The 20666-nt window shown below is 45.8% G+C and overlaps 4 protein-coding genes across 6 annotated transcripts in view; 3 read left to right on the top strand and 1 right to left on the bottom strand.

Annotated features, from left to right (window-relative positions):
• The window catches only part of lrrfip1a (leucine rich repeat (in FLII) interacting protein 1a), a 45049-nt gene extending 43050 nt beyond the window's left edge, over positions 1 to 1999 (top strand). For all 3 annotated transcript variants that reach the window (XM_062456415.1, XM_062456414.1, XM_062456412.1), the window contains 4 exons: positions 9 to 129; positions 223 to 302; positions 391 to 495; positions 645 to 1999. In XM_062456415.1, coding sequence (XP_062312399.1) covers positions 9 to 129; positions 223 to 302; positions 391 to 495; positions 645 to 752 — 414 coding nt within the window. In that variant the 3' untranslated portion in view covers positions 753 to 1999. The remainder of the gene's footprint in view (positions 1 to 8; positions 130 to 222; positions 303 to 390; positions 496 to 644) is intronic.
• tyw5 (tRNA-yW synthesizing protein 5) lies at positions 1683 to 4513 on the bottom strand. The gene is made up of 9 exons (XM_062456416.1): positions 4376 to 4513; positions 4075 to 4210; positions 3817 to 3971; positions 3676 to 3745; positions 3487 to 3531; positions 3240 to 3377; positions 3038 to 3125; positions 2747 to 2863; positions 1683 to 2606 (listed from the first exon to the last, which is right to left on the bottom strand). Exons 2-9 carry the CDS (start codon positions 4153 to 4155, stop codon positions 2293 to 2295), a joined length of 1008 nt encoding a protein of 335 aa, XP_062312400.1. The 5' UTR covers positions 4156 to 4210; positions 4376 to 4513; the 3' UTR covers positions 1683 to 2292.
• maip1 (matrix AAA peptidase interacting protein 1) lies at positions 4473 to 6690 on the top strand. The gene is made up of 5 exons (XM_062456417.1): positions 4473 to 4787; positions 5102 to 5173; positions 5283 to 5409; positions 5568 to 5715; positions 5929 to 6690. The coding sequence occupies exons 1-5, from the start codon at positions 4473 to 4475 to the stop codon at positions 6005 to 6007; spliced, it is 741 nt and encodes a 246-aa protein (XP_062312401.1). The 3' UTR covers positions 6008 to 6690.
• Positions 6691 to 7174: 484 nt separating this feature from the next.
• Positions 7175 to 20484, top strand: pgap1 (post-GPI attachment to proteins inositol deacylase 1). The gene is made up of 26 exons (XM_062456399.1): positions 7175 to 7430; positions 8400 to 8553; positions 10077 to 10252; positions 10687 to 10858; positions 10981 to 11141; positions 11432 to 11484; positions 11592 to 11658; positions 11816 to 11921; positions 12040 to 12098; positions 12221 to 12304; positions 12433 to 12482; positions 12641 to 12692; positions 12883 to 12960; positions 13416 to 13491; positions 13607 to 13680; positions 14300 to 14351; positions 14464 to 14530; positions 14630 to 14735; positions 14986 to 15024; positions 15120 to 15304; positions 15551 to 15775; positions 15958 to 16093; positions 16230 to 16280; positions 16375 to 16586; positions 16837 to 16941; positions 17069 to 20484. Exons 1-26 carry the CDS (start codon positions 7299 to 7301, stop codon positions 17205 to 17207), a joined length of 2811 nt encoding a protein of 936 aa, XP_062312383.1. The 5' UTR covers positions 7175 to 7298; the 3' UTR covers positions 17208 to 20484.
• Positions 20485 to 20666: the final 182 nt, after the last annotated feature.

Raw genomic sequence — 20666 nt, 5'->3', positions numbered from 1 at the left:
TTTGACAGGTGAAGAAGCTGAAGGCTCAGGTGGAGCAGAGGAGGCCGAGGAACGGCCCGGAGGACGGCTCCAGCCCGGACGGAGACGTCCAGGAGAACGGCACGGACGTTAACCTTGTAGAACTGCAGAGTGAGTGTTCCTCGCCTGTCTTTCAAACTCAGCGTGCAGTCGTGAGTCGTAACACTCGTTCCACGGGGATCTGATATTGTTTTCTTTATACAGGAGATGCCAGCAGACAAATTAGTGATCTGAAGTTTAAACTTGCCAAGGTGGAGCAAGAAGTTACTGCTTCGGAGCAGAATGTAAGTGAAGACAGTATTTTTAACAATTTGACTTGATACAATTGTGAGTTGAGTTTCTCGTCAGACTATTCACTTTGCTCTACGGCAGGTTACAAGACTTGAAGGTCAAGTCATACGCTATAAGAGCGCGTCAGAGAACTCAGAGAAAGTGGAGGATGAGCTTAAGGCGGAGAAACGCAAGCTGCAAAGAGAGGTTCAGTACAACTCCAGTACCTCCCCACCCAGTCTGTAACAACACCATATCTATATCCATCACAGATCATCAAACTGCATGCTTTCTTTACAGCAGAGACATTTATTATCTGAAATCAGTTTGTCATCCTCCATGTCCTCTCCCCACAGTTGCGGACAGCTCTGGACAAGGTAGACGAACTAGAGTCGAACAATAGCCACCTAAACAAACGGCTGGACAAGATGAAAGCCAATCGCACCACGGCAACAACTCCATAGTGATCACCAAGGAGACGAACTCCACCCCCAGACTCCTCTCTGGCTCTGACTGACCACACAGCCTCACCCCCCGACACACTCACCATTCGCCTTGCAACCTCATCAAAGAAACTTGAGAAATTGAAGTATTGTAACCACAGAAGCGCAGATCACGCAACGTAGAACCCACGCAACGTAGAACCCACGCAACGTGCCATTTCCCCTCTGTTTCTGTCTGATTGTTTTTTCATTTAGTAATATTTCTAGGTTTAGTAATGACACCCTGTGAGCTCCGTCTAAGCCCCATGATGAAGGGGAGGAGGCGTCAGTGCCTCGTACCTGAAGACTGTTTGAGCATCTGGGATACCTGGACACAACGTCTGTTTTTGCACAACAGAGTTGTTGGTCGTGGGGCCTCTGGCTGGCCTGGAACTAAAGGGATCAGGGAAACGCAGCTCGATGGGCTACGTGACCAGTCTAGAACCCTCCGGTGTAGAGCCTAGAAGAACCCAAACCGTCCGCTCCGCCGCCTGTCTCCACCCAGCATCCGTGTTCATGGAATAAAGAGGACTTTAGGTGTCCAGGGACTGAACTAGAAGCTTGTGTGCTGTGGAAATGCCAGACTTTTTTGTGTTTGTTTCAAGTTTTTGCTCCTGCGTCTTTCTCATCTCTGGCCTCAGCCAAAGTATCAGAAATGTTGGGTGTGAATGTCTCTCTCCCCTTTCTATTATTCCTGTACTGTCGTGTCTAAAGGGTGTTTGGGTGTCTGTCAGCTACCATGGGAAGAGGCTATAGACCTGTCCTGCTTGAAGTCCTCACTACAGTCCACATGTTGGATCATCACACAAGCATAATTCATAGCTTCTCACTTATGATACACTGCAGGCTTTTGTTTTCAGATTTATTCAACTCCAGAAACGTAGCGTTGGATCGTTTTTGTTTGCAAAAGGATTCTCATTAGTTTATTAATGTAACGAGACAACTTTCTCGTTGAATGTACGGGTTGTAAGGTTGGCCCCTGCTAAGCCACGTCATCAAACATCAACAATTGATCTTCTCTTCTTCTAGCCTCGTGTAGAAAGTCGCTGTTTGGCCTTTCAACATGCGCTTGGTAAATTAGACATGCTGCTGAAGTTGAATGCCGATGCTAGTGATGAGGACACACGCACACACTGGGGAGATGCAGCTTCACTGTTTACAAAGCTTTCAAATGTTTGTAAGGAGACTTAAGGAAATGTAATCTTTGTGCAATAAAATGTCCAACCATGCTGTACGCATACTGTAGGTGAATTTTACTGTTCTGTAAGACGTCCTTGCCTAAGTATATTTGTTTTAAATTTGCTTTCAAATAATTTTTCCTCAGGTAAAATAATGTACAGGGTTGGTTGTCTCAACCATCTAAAGAACCGTTGGGCAACGTAAAACGCCTGCATGAGCAGTAACACAGTACAGGAGTTTCTGTGATCGTTTCTGTCGAGCAGGAAAACATTTCCACTCCTGAACTATAAATACAGGAGAGGGCTCCTGCGGCTACAGATATCCCTGAACCTAGCGTCCTGCATCAGTCTGGATCTGTGAGGGGCACATTCCCACATCCAGTCTGGGGGTCCGTGTTCTCCATCGCAGGTGGGGCTGAGTATGCTCGGTGCTGGATGCGCTGGACCATGCGCCGGCCGTAGAAGTCCCGGTGGTCTGGAGGCAGCTCATCCAGGGCGCTCAGGGCCCTCTCCACCGCCTGCAGAGCCCGCCTGGCAGGCTCCGGGTCTTTATTCCCATACGGGTCTTTCCTGTCGTAGCTCTCCGCCGGTAAGTGGCGCCAGAACACGTTGACACCGACTCCGAACTCCAAGGCCAGCGTGTTGTGGAACCACAAGGCTTCGGAAGAGAATTATTTTTTTATTAAACTACCAATGTTGATATTGTGTTTGTTGTTAACATTGTAGTTCTATGGAGGGAGGTTTTAAGAGAGGGTTTTGAGAAGTGAGTTGATGTATTTAAGTATGGGTGTTCAGTACCAGGGATGAAGAGCAGGTCTCCAGGCTCCAACACACACTCATATCTGCAGGCCTTCACAAACTCTGGGAAGCGCTCCAAGTCTGGGGAATCGATGTCCAAAACCTGTGATTTATCTCCTGATAAAAATGACATAGACACAGTTAGTGTGAATGTAAAAATAGCCATTTTGAAAAACTAATGCTGAATTGAAAGATTTGCTTATGCCCTTGGAACGTGAAAAAAATGATGGGCTAATTAGGTTCAAATTGGTTCTTTGATATGATCAGATGCATTAGATTTGGTTACTTTACCTGACAGGTAGAGATGCAATGCATCTTGGGGGCTAAAAAGCACGACTCGCTTCCTTCCTGTCACCTGGGCCAGCAAGTTGTCCATCACCTGAAAAACACCCAAAAATGTGATAAACACATTGATACCCTGCAATACAAAATTGCCCCAGGGATGAAGCGTTGATTACGTCACCCTCTTCAACGTGATTTAACCGGTGCTCACGTCATAGTGTGTCCAAAGCTGCAGGCCAGGAGAGCTGATGCGGAAAACACTGGAGAAGAACTGGTCGGGTTGAAAGACCTGGGGGATGTGGAAGTCCTGCACCAGGACAGGGAACTGTTTACCCAGGTCAGCCGCATCCTGAGGATTTAGGAGGGCAGGGCAGTATTGCTCTCGGACAATCCTAACTCTTAGTGACATTAACTTTAATTTGTCTCAGTGGCATGAAGCAGATGCATTAGTAAGATACCTTCCGACTATCCTCTCCCAGTGTACGTAGATAATACCACTCATCCTGCCAAATAAATTACACATTTAGTCACAATATCATGTCCACCATGAAATATGAATGTAACTTAATGTCAAAAACGTTTTACCTCTAATAATTATATTAATTGTGAGGTTTGCTTTTGTCCGGATTGAACCCCATCTTACTGACCTCACTGAGGAAAAAGTCTGAGTGTTTCGTTTCAGCTGCCCTTTTGACAAATTCAGCAAATGGAAGTGTCCTGAGGAAGAAAAACAAGGTTTAGATAGAGAGAAACTGAGACCATTATTGTCTGTACATACTTTCCCTCACCTGTATACAAAGTTTTTCCCGAGGAAGTCCATCCGTGGTAGAGTGGATACATGAACCTTCACATCTCTGTTTCCGCCTATCTGTTTAAGGTACTCGACCGTCCACCGTTCCAGGCATGGTCCGAGACACACCCCTCTCAGCAGAGCTGGTCTTCGCTTCAATATCAAAAACAACGTTACTACTGCTAGCTATCTGTCATCACAGTCAGAATGCTATAATCTAGATAGAGTATAATGAGTGGGAAGCCGTTGGTCTTACCATCGGATATATCTCTCGCACAAAACCGTCCTCATCCATGTCACAGTAGACGGGAACAGGAACTTTCTTTTGGACTTCCATAACTTCATTTTTGGCGTGAATGATGAATGTCGGTACTCTGGTTTAAGGCGAGCAGCTTCGCAAATGTGGGTTGGTGTTACATTACTCATCTTCCCCATAATAGAAAAGTTGAAAAGGCATGTATCTGTACGATAGATTAACCTAGCTCTAACCATTTATGAATTCACTGCTACATCAAACATTTGCAAACTATGTAATGCAATTTAATGTGTTTAGTTACCTATATTGTACTTTATGAAGACATTTTAAGCTCTGCACACTGCATTTCCAATCGGACAACACAGGTAGAAGGACAGAAATGCTACGGAAGGAAAAAGATGGCGCTACCCATGTTGAGAGGTTGTTACTGTAGTAGGCCGCCTTCGACACTATTTCGTCTCTTCAAACCCGAGCGAGTTGTGTTGTCCTGGTCAAAAAATACCCGCCGGATACCCACAGTAAATGTCGGTGTTGTTTCCGCAGTGCGAACGTACAGCTCTGACCGAGGTGGACTTACTCCAAAACAGAAGGTTGTTGTGGTTAATATCCCCAACCCGTTTAAGTGGATACGCACCCGGATATACTACTTTTTGATTCGAGCATATTTTGATAAGGAATTTCGCATCGAAGAATTCACGGACGGAGCAAAGCAGGTGAGAACTTTAATTTCACATGAATAACCATACAAGTGGCTTTAGTGAATGTGCTAGCTAACGAAAGTAAGCGGTCAGTAGGAAAACTAGAGAGGCAGGGGGCGTTCCCCGGCGAATGGTTCAGAGGGAGTCAATAGGTGCAGTGAATGTGAATAAATGTGATTTGGCCTTAAGTGAGGTAGGTTAGTATGTGGTGCTGACATATTTCGTGAACTTGCTCATTACCATGAACACAAAAATTGATTGACAGAGAAACACTAACTGTTTTGATCCTCTCAAAATGTCATCTTCAATGTTCTTTTCTGCTGTTGCAGGCATTCTCCCATGTCTCCATACTCCTGTCCCAGTGTCAGTTTGAGGCACTTGAAAGTCTGGTTGCTCCAGATGTAAGTTGCAAGTTCGGATTAGCTCAACACGTGTTCCTTTGCAGTGGGATGCGTCCCTGTGCAATGTCCTCACGTACAACTGTCTCTTATTTCTGCGTCTGTCTCACAGCTGATTGGGAAACTGAAGGAGAAATGTGCCCTTCTCCCCCCAAGTCACATTCAAGCCATTTCTGCAGATCCTGAAGAGATCATGTATACGATGCCAGAGGATGTGGGGATCTGCTATGATGATGATGGTGAGAGCTGATCCAGCACGTCTTGTCCACTTTTGGCAGATTTGTACTATTGTTTGAATTGATTTACATATTTAACTTTTACACCAATACATAATAACATGAATCTGATGTCCAGATGTATAAGAGTAATCATAATGTCTGTCACCCTCAACTTCCAGGGCGAAAGTTTGTCATTATTCTGATGCGTTTCTGGTATCTGACCAGTGCTGAGCTGGCTGATGATACTATGGAAGGAGCACGCATATTCCAGATATCTGCTGGAGAAGGAGATGCAAATGCTAAACGACTACTCACTGCAAATTATGAGTGAGTATATATGGGTGTCCGTGTCATACAGTAGTGAACAGTGAGTATATGTGTCTGTGTCGTACAGTGAAGTGTGTTAGTCATCTCCACTGTGTCACATGACACTCACCTTGCACACCTGCCCAGAAACAGGCATGCCATCACAAGAAAAGCATTAAAAGGAAATATGTGGCCTCTAAATGTCCTCTCCTCTGTGGCTGTAATCTTTGTCAGGTTCCAAAGGGAGTTCACCAAGGGGGTGGCTCCTGATTGGATCATCACCAGGATAGAACACTCGAGGCTTCTGGATTAACATGGCGGTGACGGAAGGTAGAAGGGAGGCATCGATTGATGGAGAGAATAAGGGGGTGGAGGACCAGAGTTCCTCAGACCTGAGACCCTGCAAGATTACTCCCCTTCCTGCTGAAATGAGACGACCCCAAAGAACAGGACTCGGGACATGAACGGAATGTTCTAGGGGGGACGATTGGGGCGAACTGCCATTAAATACATGCTGTCTACTGCAGAAGAGCTACACGTGGGTTAGACATGTCAGAGATCTCTGGTGTGGCTTCTGAAACTGGTTCTTGCTTCTGATTCGCTCCTGCAGTTTAAATCAGAGGTCACGACTTGGCTTTGAGAACAGGGCTTCAAGGTTAGAGACTTTCATTTTGTGTTTTGGATGAGTCATCATTTGAGGGTGTCACACACATAGAGGTACTGTTGAGATTCTGTCATCAGTCTCAGATTTGCTGCTGTCAATGCTATGACGTTCAGTGTAACTGACACACAGAGAAACTGTATTCACATTTATCAACTAACATGGAAACGTTCTTTTGATAAAATATTTTGCAAGGTGATGCTATGGAGGAATTACTACAGCAGTATGTTTTATAATTGCCCTGTTATCACATCAAAACCATGCCATATAAATGTTTTATGCTGTATCAAGCAGATATTTGACATTCATCTCTATAATAAAAACATGTTTCAGTGTTGGCCTTCTCTATAAATTCTGATCAAGTATGCATAAAAACAGTAAGTGTTAGCTCGGCTACGTACATTCAACCTGTAAGTTAGCCGGTCGATTTGAAATATGTCAATTTAATGCATTTGCAGAGTCATCGCTTGGATTTGACGGGAAGTTTCTGAATAATTACACCTCAATATCGAGCGTAGTCCTCCCCTCATGCTTAAAATAAGCGTTTGTTGATAAGTTTTAAAATATTACGTCACATAAAGTAAATACACTGTTACATGGCAGTCGATGTAGTATTGTAGGCTACTCATCCCTGCTGCACCTGTGTTTTTACTTCTGTAGGGTCTCCCTGGACAACGCCTTCATTGACAGAAAGAGAACAATGACATCATCATGCATTTACTGTTTTACATTCACTCTAAATGCTTATTGGTCCGTCTTTCACAGATCTCTTCTGTTATTGGTTGAGGGACCTATCAATCAAGTGTTTTCTACACAGATGGGAAGCGGCAGTACTGTGTGTTTCCCATAGATTGTGTCAGACACGGAGATGGGTTGCTTTGGCAGAAATCAAGACATGGGAGGACTACGCTTGTAAATAGACAAAAGCAAAACTACAACAGACATGAGAGTTGTCGCTGTGGCCTTTTACGCTTGTGCGTTAGGGCTTCTGGCGATGGGCCTGCGAGAATTATTGTCGGGATTCGAAGAAAATAGGTGTAGCATGACCTATATGTTCGAGTACCCGGAGTACCGGGTGAGTATTGGTAATGTAGAAACTCGGTTCCACGCACCTCGTTTTGATTAGCTTACTGTTGATTAGACATTAGACGTTTGAGCTGAATTGTCGCCTATGCAGGAGCTGTCTTTATCTTCAATAACATTCGTTAAGATGTTGGGCTACCCTTATAGATACATTCACAAATTGGTATATTAGTCGTTCGGTGGGTCGGTCGGAATGTTTCACCTGTTAGCACCTGTTAAGCGCAGCTTTATGCCCTTTTCACTGACACCATGATGCACGGAATCTTCAAGGCACTTCCTTGTTTACCATTTATAGGGTTGTGTCATGCACAACCTCCGTTTTTAATATCACTTTGGAATTAGGTTTTCCAGAAGAGAGATGACGGAAGCCCATGTAGGCTATAGTATGCCGAGTGTGTAGGTGGTGTTGTGATCATTTTGTTACTAGGACAGCGCTTGTGACATTATCACACCTTGTGTAAGGGAGAAAGCTGTTGATCCATGATTAGGTGATTACCAAATTACTGTGTCAATCTGATCAACTAACCCTACAAGCGTCCAAGTTGAATTAATCGTTTCTGTTGCACATCCAGCGTTGAAAAGATATTTCCGCATGATTGCACAGTATGAAGTTGTGTTCATCAGCCCAGAAATGTGTCTCAGCTGTATCTTATGGATGTTTGTGTCAGTGTCACACCTCAGTGTGTCAAGATGTAGGCAACTGCATCGATGCATTATGGTTTTTAATGAACTATGTTGTGTGGGTGCTTGTGCTTCTATGTGTTTGTGTGTGTGTGTTTTCTCTGTGGGTTTGTGTGTGTTTCTGTTTGTGTGTGTGTGTGTGCTTGTGCTTCTATGTGTGTGTGTGTTTTCTCTGTGGGTTTCTGTTTATGTGTGTGTGCTTGTGCTTCTATGTGTGTGTGTTTTCTCTGTGGGTGTGTGTGTGTGTTTTCTCTGTGGGTGTGTGTTTGTGTGTGCTCAGCGGGTGCTCCTGCCGCGGCGCGTGTCCAGGCTGTACCCTGCCTACGGGCTGTACCTGTACGGCGAGGGCCAGTACGCTCAGGAGACACACACACTGAAGCTCAGCGGCACCCCCGTGCTCTTCCTTCCTGGCAACGCAGGCAGCTACAAACAAGGTGGGTCCTAATAACTCACACAGCTTACACACCTGGGTCCGGGTCCTGGCCCGGGTCCTGGCCTGAACGCAGGTCAGCTGTACATTTAGTAAGTCAGACGAGGGCCAGTCAGGATGGTTAAAGCTCAGTGGAGTATTTGATTGCAGATCCAGAGGTCGCAGGTTCGAACCCCCCCCCCCCCCCTTTTTGCCCCTCGATGACCCAGCCATCCAACTGCACCTGTATGGAGAACAGAAGGAGAACACACACACAACAGCGGGCTGTCACACTTATGCTTTGGATAAAAGCATCTGCTAAACGAATACATGACATTAGCGAGCCATTGTGTCTGTTGCTGTTGGACTGACACTAGGCTCCTGGGCCCAGCTGGCTGCCTTAGCAACAGACTGGCTGTGGAACACACAGGTCAGCACATCTGCTGTGCTGGGTCTCCTGGCTCAGGACCAACCTGGATCAAAACCCAGATCTGGTTCAGTCAGATGGGTTACAGTGTGCGAGCTGAGAGGTGGTATTTGCGTGTCTGATAAAAGTATAATGCCCACTTCATTCCTGTTCTGTCCTCTGCTGGTTTGGTTTAGCGAGCGAGGGGCCGTGCGTGGGAGGAAAACACCCACCGTGTTCTCACATACTGTTCACACACACACACGTGCTGAAATACACAAACACACACTCTTTTTTGCAATGCTTAATTTTCCTTGCCACATGAATTCTGTTAGACAAATCTTTTTAGCATTTTTTTTTTTTTTTACACAACCACTTCGTACCTCATAGAAAAACTGTTTTTGAGTTTTTCAACAGCAACCGAAAAATGTATATTGACATCATCTTAGATTCACAGTGTCTCGCCAAGATAATACATTGACTTGCTTAGACTATCCACATATTGTATATGGTAGCTTCTTAAGGCCAAGAAACTGGAGGTTGAGGCTAGCAGGCATAGTGGGCTAGGCTTCCTGACATTACTGTCAGTTGATTCTTATCTGACCAATGCACTGCCCTCCATAGCTAATCTGATAATCTCCCTTTGCTAACCTATCCCTGAAGTTGACTTGTGTTTATATCCATGAGTCAACTATAATCCATAAGATGGACAGAATGGCACCGTTCAGCAAGCAGATGGATCGAGAATCAGTGTTGACTTAAGATAAAGATTTACCTAAGATGACCTTAAGGGTTTATTGAAGGTATAATTGTAACTGTGTCAGTATTTTGGTGGGAACCCATAATAGTAACTCTATTTTTAGACTTGATTTGTGAACAGGAATGTAATGTCCCTCTCACAAACCTTTCAGCCTATATCTAAACCAGCGAATACCTCAATTCTATATCTATACCAGCAAATACCCCAATCCTCAAATTGACCTGCATCAATGTGAGCCCATGTATCATTAGCATCTCATGCGCCATTTGTACGTCGATTTGGACGAAGGCGTCTGCTAAATGAGTAAAATTTACATTTGTACATGAGCGGTGTGACCTGGAACTCGTCCAGTGATCCCTGGCTTGTCTCCCCGCTCCCGCAGCTCGTTCGCTGGGCTCCGTGGCCCTGAGGAAGGCAGAGGCCCTGGAGGGCGGCCTGCATCTCAACGTGTTCACCGTGGACTTCAACGAGGAGCTGGTAGCGCTGTACGGAGGCAGCCTGAGGAGACAGACTCTCTTCCTGCACGAGAGCATTAAGGCCATCCTGCGGCTCTACAAGGTCAGGGGTCAAATCAAGGGAATAGGTTTCTCTGGGATGTATTTTTTTCTTCCTAACCCAATAAAGATTAATTCTAAATTTAAATAATAATAATGTTAAATATAAAAATATATATTTTCTTTGGAAAGTTTACCATTAATCGAAACACACGATTCACACGATGCAAAAAGTTAACTTGAAATAAATGTTTTACTTTTTAACATGAAGCACTGTTTTTATATATATATATGTTATTTTTTTGATAATTAAAATTGTTGAAAAAAAATGTATAACCTTTTTTTTTTACATAACCATGAAGTTACATTTAGTAAAGTTTTCCTAATAAAAGAATTCAAAATAAATAATATATAAAAACCCCACCTCAGATCCTCCAGGTTAAGCTTCGTATATGAGCATAAGCTGAACCTCTAACCAGTTTCCTTTCTCCCTGGCAGCACCGTGAAGCGCCCCCCCGCAGCGTGGTGCTGGTGGGCCACTCCATGGGCGGGGTGGTGGCCCGGGCCCTGTTCACCCTGCCCCGCTTCAGCCCTGCCCTGGTCAGCCTCATCCTCACCCTGGCCTCGCCCCACCAGGCTCCCCCACTCTCCCTCGACACACAGCTGCTGGGTACGGCCTGTGGAGCTGTCCAACACACACACACACACACACACACACAGGTACGCTGTGGGTGAACAAACATCAGAAGATGATGCCGTCGTTCACTTGCTGTCCCGTCTGTCTCCGTACAGAGTTCTACTCTGCCGTCAGACAGAGGTGGGTGGATCGGGGGGACGACTTGCGTAACGTGACGGTGCTTTCCATCGGGGGCGGTTACCGTGACTACCAGGTGCGCTCAGGTCTGACGGCCCTGCCGTGTGTCACAGATGACCCCAGCAAGCTGTCTTTGGTGGTAAGAGGCATTTACTGAATACCATCCATGAAACCTTGATTTTCTGGCATACCAAACTTTGATGGTACTATCAAATGATAAAAAGGTTTTGTATAAAAAAAAATAAGAATAATGTATTGTAGTCTTAGGCAATTGTGTGTAGTCATGGCAACCTCTAGCACTGTTGAGCTAATTCCCTGCGCTTGTCTTTTTCTTCTTCTACATTTTAATGGCTCTGTCTGCCTGTCTGTCTGTCCGCCCGTCCGCCTGTCTGCCTGTCTGTCTGTCTGTCTGTCTGCCTGTCTGTGAAGGTCACAGCCGTCCCCAGGACCTGGGTGTCTACAGACCACCTGTCCATCGTGTGGTGAGCATCCATGTTCCCCTTCACAGCGTTTCATCACCAGACCTCAGACTGACAGACGCTGCTCATCACCTGTGTTGTATACGGCGGGCTTCCTGTTTGTGTTGCAGGTGCAAAGAGCTGGTCCTCGCTTCTGTGAGAGCGTTATTTGACCTCATCGACCCCCAGTCAGGACAGGTGAATGTCTAAAACCTTCCATTACCCCGTTCAAGTGGATTTTCAGTTCCATCTCTTTCTTTACCCTTATTGTAGATGTGACAACTCATAAAAGGTGAAAGCCTCATCACCCTAGCAGTATTGTGGGGGTATGACTGTGGCTGTATGTGTCTCTAAGTTTTCAGAGGATCCAGAGAGGAGAATGGCTGTTCTGAACCATCACTTCATCAGACATCCTGTCCACATGCTGAACGAACCACAAGAGGCCCCCTTCTCCTTCTCAGGTGTGTGTGTGTGTGTGTGTGTGTGTGTGTGTGAGTGGCTGAGGTTGCATGTCACTTTTCTTTGAGGAGCTCTGATGAATCTTCTTACTTCTCTCCTTCCCCTCTTCCTTCTCTCCAGGTTCTCCTGATGTTTGGAGCGAGGTGAACACACTTCGCCTGGCTTATACCGCCCCGAAGGTAATCACACACCATGAGTTTGTTACACTCTGCTTGTCCAGGTAGCAGCCTGTTTAAATGTGTGCTCTAATTGTCTTTAAACGGCATCTGTATTGAAACACATACTTTGGTGTCCACGACAGGAAGGCCAAGTCAAGTACTTCCTGTTTGCGTTGTCCAGTCGCAGGAAAGCCTACAGTCACTTCTACTGCCGGAGCACAAGCCTGGTGAGAGGATGGAATACTTTAGTCTTACTTAAAAGATATTCAAGCAAGCTAGTGGCAAAGAACAGTTTGTGGTCAGAGGTACTGGTGATCAAGAAAATAACTACAATTACCATGTTTCCATCCAACAGGAAATGACCAGCTGGGTTTACGGTTGCACTCAGAGGAATGGATCTATGTGGTGAGTCACTACCGTCCTGTCATCCATCCTTCCACTTCATAAAACTTTCTTGACAGTTCCTTATACCACTTTCTCACTTTTTTCAACCCCCCCCCCCTCTCTCTCTCCTCCTCTCCCGCCCTCTCTGTCTCGTGATTCTCTGTCTTCTCTACTCTCAGTGTTCAAGCGGTAGATCTGTCTTCAGGGACTGAACTTCTACCAGCCTACAAGGTAAACCTCTCCCAACCTCCTCAGTCACACCTCCCCCCCTTATCAAACACCCTGGTCTGATACCCAGGCCCATGTCGTCATACTACACACAGTCTCCCTTATGGAGTCACGTTCCTGCTGCAGCCTGTGGGAAAGGCTGGCCATGCCAGCGTGGTCAGACCCAGTCACACAGCTGCTCTCCCTCCTGCAGGTTCTGATCCTGAGGCTCAGAGATATGTCTGCAGTCTCTCATCTGGTCGTAGGGGCCTCCAACCTCAACGGCAAGCAGGTGTGTTTCACCTGAACTTACGGTCAATACCTCGTAGCATGACATAAAAATGTTTTTTTGTGTCATGCTTCCTAACAGAGATGTCTCTATTTGACACTTAAGCTTCAGCCCTTTCTACCATACTGAACACACCTGCCATCTCACAGCTCATAAAGGCCTCTCCTCCCTCTCTCCTCTCTCCTCCCTCTCTCCTTTCTCGTCCGTCTCTCCTCCCTCCTTCTCTCTCCTCTCTCCTCCCTCTCTCCTTTCTCGTCCGTCTCTCCTCCCTCCTTCTCTCTCCTCCCTCCTCTCTCCTCCCTCTCTCCTCTCTCCTCCCTCCTTCTCTCTCATCCCTCTCTCCTCTCTCCTCCCTCCTTCTCTCTCCTCCCTCCTTCTCTCTCCTCCCTCTCCTCTCTCCTCCCTCCTTCTCTCTCCTCCCTCCTTCTCTCTCCTCTCTCGTCCCTCTCTCCTCTCAGTTCACGGTGGAGTGTGAGTGGCAGCGAGAGGAGTCTCAGACCATATCTGTGTCCGTGCCGCACGTTCTCTCCTTCGGTGAGTCGGCTCGTCTCCTCACGCACGCCAGGTCGCGGCATCCGTCCTCGGCAGGTTAAAGCCACCTGGCTGTCCTCCTATCAGGAATGCTAACCTGCTCCTCACCCCTGTCCAGGTATGACTGCTAGCGATGCCACTGTCAACTCCTCTGGACTTCTCCACATAATAGAGCTGAAGCACTTTCACCAGGTATTGTTTTACTTACCTACTGTAGTTATACTGTTCAATAGGTATGCACATTTTGGATAAAAATACAGGCCAATATTCGACGTTCGTTAAGGACAATATAAAATGTTTTGAATGGAGTTTCTGTGACCCCTTAACTGTTGTATAGTTGTTATTTATTATTTCCTTTTTTCCCCATAAGGGATTGATATTTAAATAACAGCATAAATAACAAAACAAAAACATATTAACAAAACGATAACGCATAGAATCCTAGAGCGCTGACCTACATGATCAGCAGCTATAACAACATGGAAGTACAATTATAGCTCGTTATTTTGCTGCTGTTAACAACGAAAACGGAGATCGCCAAAGTAGCAGAAAGTCGCTAGATTTGTCGCTAAATAGGCCTACGACTTTTTTGGTCACTAGGGAAGGCGAAACGTTGCTTAATCTAGGCTTGTGACATTGACTCTAAATTGGCAACACTGTTTAACCAATACTCCTAATCGGTAAACATTCGTATTGTTGGTTAACGACTACATGGTTAATTATGAGCATCCCTACTGTTCAGTATCCATCTTTTCTCTTCCTCTCTGTCTACCTCAATTCAACTCCATAACGTGACTCTGCATGTCCACAGGTCTATCAGGCCTTTAGAATCAACGTTGTGAGCCACTGCAAGGTCGCCAAAGGTAAACTTTTGTGTCTCCCTTTGAATTTCTTTTTGAGTCCACGGAAAGCGGTAAATAACTGGTGCCAGACAGATAGTATAAATTCATTGGGTGTTATTTTGTAACCATACAGACAGGCTGCCTAACGTATACAGGATGAAGGTGCCCTGGTTTAGAGAGGACTCACTCACCACTTCCAGGTAATGATTCACTGTCTCAGCTGTTTGAATTAAAGACTAGTGTTGTTTATGTCTCTTTAGTCTGGATATTTCAATAATTGTGTTCCATCCACTTCTCAGCGTTCCCTCGGTAACGGAGCTATCAGGCATGCTCCACACCAGTCGCCCTGACAACACCTCAGGTGTCCTCCTGCAGCTCCACACTGCCCCCAACTGCCAGTACAAGGTACGACAGCACGCTTGGTGTGAGAGGAGCACTTTACAGCCGACTTTACAGTGACCACATGGTGACTTAACTTCACATTATAACTTGTTTTGAAGTTAATGCCACAAAGAGTGTCTGAAAATAAAGTTTGAGTGCAAAGGGGAAAGATATAGATGGAGCATTCGGTATGTTTATGCTCAAGAACCACTATGTTTTACTGGATGATATTTTGGTTGGTCTCTACTGTAACTCTCTTGTACGTCTTCTACAGGTGTCAGTGAGGACTTCATTTCCCAGGGTGCTCGGACAGGTAACATCCCAAAACCCACCCTTTTCTCCATTCCAATCGTACAGGAATACACAGGATTTCATGTTCAAGGATGCTGCTTCTCCTGAGCCCTCCAGGTGCTGAGGGTGTGTGGCCAGGTGCTGCCTGTGTACACGGCTGTAGCGCTCCTCCTGGCCTGCAGGGGGCAGCTGTCCTCCATCGTAAGGACGGGGGGCTCTCTGGAGATGAGCCAGGCTGTGGCAGGAGGCCTGCAGCCCCACAAAGTAGACCTGCCCATCTACCTGCTGCTGCTGCTGCTCAGGTAGGAACAGGAACGTTGGAACAAACCATTCATATTAAAACGGGATGAAAATATCAAGACGTTGAAAAGATATCCAAGTCTGGGTGTTCGAACGTCTCATTGTGTTTGGTCCGGAAGCGTCGACTTTGTCCTTTTGTAATTTTCTGTGGTGTGGTAACCACGATCCTGTTGTAGCACAACTTACTATACTCCTGATCATATTAAACTCAAATCATTATCTAAATATATTTCCCGTGTCCATCCCAGACAAAGCTGGTTCCAGGAGGGCTGGTCGGCTCTCTGTCTCCCCCCTGTGGACGCGCTCCCCTCCACCTCCCCTGATGGTTCCTCCCACACGGCCCCGCCCGATGAATGGCCCCGCCTCCTGGCCCCCCTGCTGTACGTGCTGGGAGCTGCTGTTGCATTCTGGGGCAGCACAGTCCTCCGGCTCTCCATCCACCTCCTGTCTTTGCTGCTGGCTCCCCTGCACGGGTAAGCCCTCAGGGGATACAGGGACTGGAATCAGGTCGCTTGATCTAATAGTTTCAGTCTGCGGTTAACAATAGGTTAAGGGTTGAGGTTAAGGGTTAGGGAATACATGATTTTGAATAGGAGTGAATTGTCAATCCTCACTAGGATAGTAATATGTGCATGTGTGTGTGTTTTTTTTTTAGACCCTCTATCTCTCAAGACTGTGGCACCCTGCGTCTTCGCACCCAGCTCCTCCTCATCCTGTCTCTCAGTGTCCTGGGTGGAACTTCCTGTGGAGCCCTGTCAATCACTGCCAGCTTCCTGCTTCACCTCTATAGAGTGAGTCTGAGTTGGCTTAAGCTGTCGCCTATGGAACCAGAACTCAACCCAGGCTCAATACTGATCTCGTGTTCAGGCATCAGCCTTTCTTGGGTAGTCTTGAATGGGTGTCTTCTTCTGTGGTGTTTCTCTCCAGGTGCTAAAACTTCAAATGACAGAGAGGTCGTTGAGTCACATGCTTAACCTGGTAAGTTTCAAAAACGTTCGGATTATCCAAAACACGTGTTGGATATTTGAATACTTGTATAAGCGATCTTCAACATCCACGCCTCTCTTCTCAGGCACCACAGAAGCAGAGGGAGCAGGAGAACGGCAGCACGGACGTCAAGCCGCACGCCACGCCGAGGGAGTGCAACGGCGCCCCCCTGCTGTCGGAGTGTGTACTGCAGGGCGTGAGGTCCGACCTGCAGCTCCACCTCAGCCTGTCGGCTCTGTTTACCGTGCCGCTGATGCTGAGCGCTCCCTCGCTCCTGCACTGGGCACGCAGCCTGAGGTACCAGCTGCCCCACACGGCTGCAGTCACACTTCTTTCATTTAGCAAGACGGGAGAGCTGTCCGAAGACTCATATCAGTGGTCCACTAAACACTGCTCAAGCATCTGCTAAGTTAAAACTTCATGAATTTTGCACGTAGAAAGAAGCAGCTGTTTGCTTTTCAGGGTCTTGGCAGCATTGGTGTCCTCATCACTTTATACTCATGACGTTTACGTGTGTGTGTGTGTGTGTTTTTGTGTGTGTCTGCAGGTATTCCACTCAGCTAGATCCTGACCCCTGCTGGCCTCACACTGTGCCTCTCCTCATCGCCAATGTGCTGCTGGTCAACTGTGATGTTGTGAAGCTCAGCAACAGGTACACACACACACCCACCCAGGCCTCACTGCCTGAGCTATGCTCTTCATAGCTGTTCCATCTCTTTTCACACCTGTTTATGAATGTCTCATGTTTAATCTAATCTATATATCCTTGTGTGTTCAAGTAAACTCCTGCCTCTGACGTCATACTTCCTGCTGCCCATCTCAATCGCCATGGTGACCTTCTCACCGCTCCATCTATACCGTGTGACCTACTTCCTGTCGGCCGCCCTGCCCCTGCTTGCCATTTCCTGTTTTGTGTGATGCATGTCACAGAGAGCCGGCTGTGGGCTGGGCCTCAGCCCTGAAACAGCCCAGGTCAGGGGTGTACAAGCAGCTCAGTCAGTCTCCCACACGCTGCTCTTGAGCAGAGAGACACAGATAACAGTATTAACCCCTTCCTAAATCCACCCCTCACTACGACCAGCTTGGTTTGGGAGATCTAACGCGCACAGACGATGGTTCATCCACTGGCTGGTTGAAATGCCCATCCTTCCAGCTGTCCAGTCCACTCAGACCTCCAGAAAGGTTTACTCTGTCAGCTGTAGGGTCTGGTTCTGTGCCACGTGGGCACCATAGGTCTGTCTGGAGAGGATGTAATCAGCTGGTAGTCTTTGATGCTTCTTTAGAATTTGTGTGATTTACCCTACAGCTCCACTCTGGCTCACCTGAGGAGGAACCAGAGATTACAACCTGGGTGTTACTGATGTGGTTTCAATACAAATACACTACTGTGGGCATTTGGTATGGTATGTTTGTGATCTCGAGGGTGTGTGTCTTGAAGATGGATGGATGGATGGATGGATGAATGGACGGCCATTGTCATCCCTCTACCTTACCTGTCGAGGGCCCTGCTCACCTGGGCTGCTACTCAGCACCATGCTGTCCTCAACTGTAGAGCTGTGAAGCTCTGAGCCTTAACCCCCCCCCCCCCCCCCCCCTGCTCAACACCCATCCTCCACCTCAGAAACCACCACAGCTACAGGAATTAGGTTCATTTGAATGTAACAGGATTTTCGCTGGCCCAGGTACGTAGATGACAAATCATCGTATTATTATGAATTGACTTTCATTATAGTCAAGTTGCAAATCTGGTTGTTTAGTTACTTTAGAGCATAAATACATAATAATGGCTTACATTGTTCATACATTTTCATTAAGGGGAGTCTGGCAAGTTTGAGTAATAAGGTTTTTAAAATGTATTATTGGTTAAAATTGTCCTTAACTATCAACTGTTTAGCCTCGGAATTCAAGATGGATCCGCTGGTGCTGGGAGATATAATTGAAATATGGTGAACGTCTTTTAAACTTGTAAAACGCTGAAGCAAAGATGGTGTCATATCACTGTCACTGGCACACTATGGCCAGAACGCCTGTTGCTGTTTAACTGCTGTGCGTTTTGAGATTTTTGTTGGTTTCTTTTTTTGGGTTGCCAAAACTTTAGTTTGTTGATGTGTCTACACTTTGACACTCACCAGCGTCTGTTCTTCAGCTCTCGGTTGATATCTGTTGGTCAGAACACCCAGTGCCTTTCTGCCGATAAGCCCCCTCATCTGTCAACACACCTGGCCAGACACTCTTGTCACAGAGACCAGCACCTCTGACAAACTGATCTAGCCTCTGCTGTTTCCTGCTGCAGGCTACAACCTGAGCAACCCCACCTGAAAGTTACGAGAAGGTTCTAAGACAGCCTTTCTCATCCCTGGTCCTACATGTTCTAGATGTTTCCCTGCTCCAACACACCTGATTTAAATGAATGGGTCTTTATCAAGCTCATAGGTAACCTGGTAGCGATCCTTTCATTTGAATCAGGTGTGTTGGAAGAAGAAACGTGTAGAACATGCATATGAGGACCAGGGCTGCGAAAGGCAGCTTTGAGTTCGGGGGAATTTCACAGATGTCAGTTGTCTTTCAGTAACACCACAGCAGTAATGGACCACTTTTTTGCCTTTTGACATGATATTATAAACATGGTGTTCTGTTAACGTATGTGTGCTGGCAGCTGCAACCAACACTTCTTTTCAAGTATCACTACTATCGACAGAGATGTTAACACAACAGGCTAAGAATGAAAACCTTTCTATACTCCTGTCCGCTCCTGGGACCAAAACCACACACACGCTCCCTCCACAGTGACACCCGTGTCACATGCACTGTGAATGTACCTGTGTCTGTGTGTACAGGTATATACTATTTGTTTGAGTGTAGAGAAGATGTTGCGTTATCGACACTTTTGTGTGTACAGTATGTCTCTATATAGGGTACTATTTTAGTGCTTTTAAAATGCACTCTTTTCTCATTCCAAACGTGAACAGATAGCTATATCTTGTGGTGAAAGTAGTAGAAATGACAGTGTTTTCTATGAACATGATTGTGTTTTTTTTATTGGTGTTCACTGTGACCGTGCCGTAACTTCTCAAGCAGATATGGAGAGTATCGTATCCTCAGTCAAGTCTATAAGGAAGCTCTCGTTCTGACACAAGCTCTGAAAATGTCCCTGACCTACTGGTGAATTATGCTCACGTTTGTTATGATGGGAACTGTTATTCAACACAGACAGTTGCTACAAGGATATCTGACAGATTTCCTTGTAGCAACTGTGACAGGACTTAAATCAAGACGTGTTTCAGTGTCTTCTGACGTCTAACCTGCTTTGGTGGACCTTCGACCAAACGGTCTGCAGCTGACTTGAGAATCAGCTGATCAGCATCTCCATGGTTCCTCAATATATACAGAATTTAGCCAATATTATGCTGTTCTGCTAGTAAAGAGAAGACCCATGGTAATGTTATTTAACTGTTAATGATTCATTTGCGAGCTGCCTTGAAATCCGAAGGAATCTTTATGTTGTACATAAAAAGTGTCAGATGTAAGTAGACGTGAATATCAGTTTCATTGCAGTGGCTGATGTTGTATTTGAACCCGTGAGACAACCAGAGTCCTTAGTTAATTGTGTGGATTTCCAGACTTGCACAAGAGATGACTGCAGTCATAACACAAATAAAAACCATGACAGACTCACATTATGCCTGGCATACTGTATTGATTCCTTATGACACCTTTGACACAGTGAACAACGTTGTCATGCTTTTACATGGGCAGTTTGTGAGTAAAAGCTGTTAATTGTGGAAGTGAGCGTCGAATTAGCTGTAGCGTGACTATGTAAACACTGCATCGTGTAGTTAAGCTAATAATTCGGTCTCGCATCGTTTGTTCCTAGAGTGATTTCTCTATAACCTTGTCAATAGCTGATCCTAAAAGAGACCGTTCTTAAAGACCTTGCTGAAGCAGATTGGTTAGCTGGGCATTTTACTGAAATTGAAACCAGATTGGACATTGTCTAAGGGATATTTTGTTGTTGTTTTGGGTGGTGTACAATGGATAGACTTTGGCATACCCAATTCTCAGGTTTAAGCATTGTCATAAGAAAAAAGTTTTGTTGTTTTTATATTTTTCAAATTTTTAAATCAATTGTTATGATACATGGGATGTTGTGGAATTTGTAAGCATTATTGCTGTTCAAATAAAATTGGGAGACGCATCGACAGACTGCATTTATTTAACAAAAACTTCGACACTAGATGAAAATGTGTCCAGTGCAACAAACTTTCCATTCAAACCCCACATTCATGAACCACACAATTGTTACTGTAAAATTATTTTCTGAGGAATGCACTTTCGAGTAACACGTTTTAAAAGGTTCTCACAGGCCATTTAAATTTT

The sequence above is a fragment of the Osmerus eperlanus genome, chromosome 3, assembly GCF_963692335.1.
Source record: "Osmerus eperlanus chromosome 3, fOsmEpe2.1, whole genome shotgun sequence".
NCBI lineage: Eukaryota > Metazoa > Chordata > Actinopteri > Osmeriformes > Osmeridae > Osmerus > Osmerus eperlanus.
Note: the sequence above shows the minus strand (reverse complement) of the source record. Positions and strands in the feature narration are given on the sequence as shown.

Coding starts and splice junctions, on each gene's coding strand:
- tyw5 (XM_062456416.1), bottom strand. CDS start 4,155: ATGGAAGTCCAAAAGAAAGTTCCTGTTCCCGTCTACTGTGACATGGAT. Junction 3,378..3,486: donor TGGGAGAGGATAGTCGGAAG/GTATCTTACTAA, acceptor CTAAATCCTCAG/GATGCGGCTGACCTGGGTAA. Junction 2,864..3,037: donor ATTGCATCTCTACCTGTCAG/GTAAAGTAACCA, acceptor CATTTTTATCAG/GAGATAAATCACAGGTTTTG.
- pgap1 (XM_062456399.1), top strand. CDS start 7,299: ATGAGAGTTGTCGCTGTGGCCTTTTACGCTTGTGCGTTAGGGCTTCTG. Junction 11,485..11,591: donor GACCACCTGTCCATCGTGTG/GTGAGCATCCAT, acceptor TTTGTGTTGCAG/GTGCAAAGAGCTGGTCCTCG. Junction 15,776..15,957: donor CTGCTGGCTCCCCTGCACGG/GTAAGCCCTCAG, acceptor TTTTTTTTTTAG/ACCCTCTATCTCTCAAGACT.
- maip1 (XM_062456417.1), top strand. CDS start 4,473: ATGGCGCTACCCATGTTGAGAGGTTGTTACTGTAGTAGGCCGCCTTCG. Junction 4,788..5,101: donor TCACGGACGGAGCAAAGCAG/GTGAGAACTTTA, acceptor CTGCTGTTGCAG/GCATTCTCCCATGTCTCCAT. Junction 5,716..5,928: donor CTACTCACTGCAAATTATGA/GTGAGTATATAT, acceptor AATCTTTGTCAG/GTTCCAAAGGGAGTTCACCA.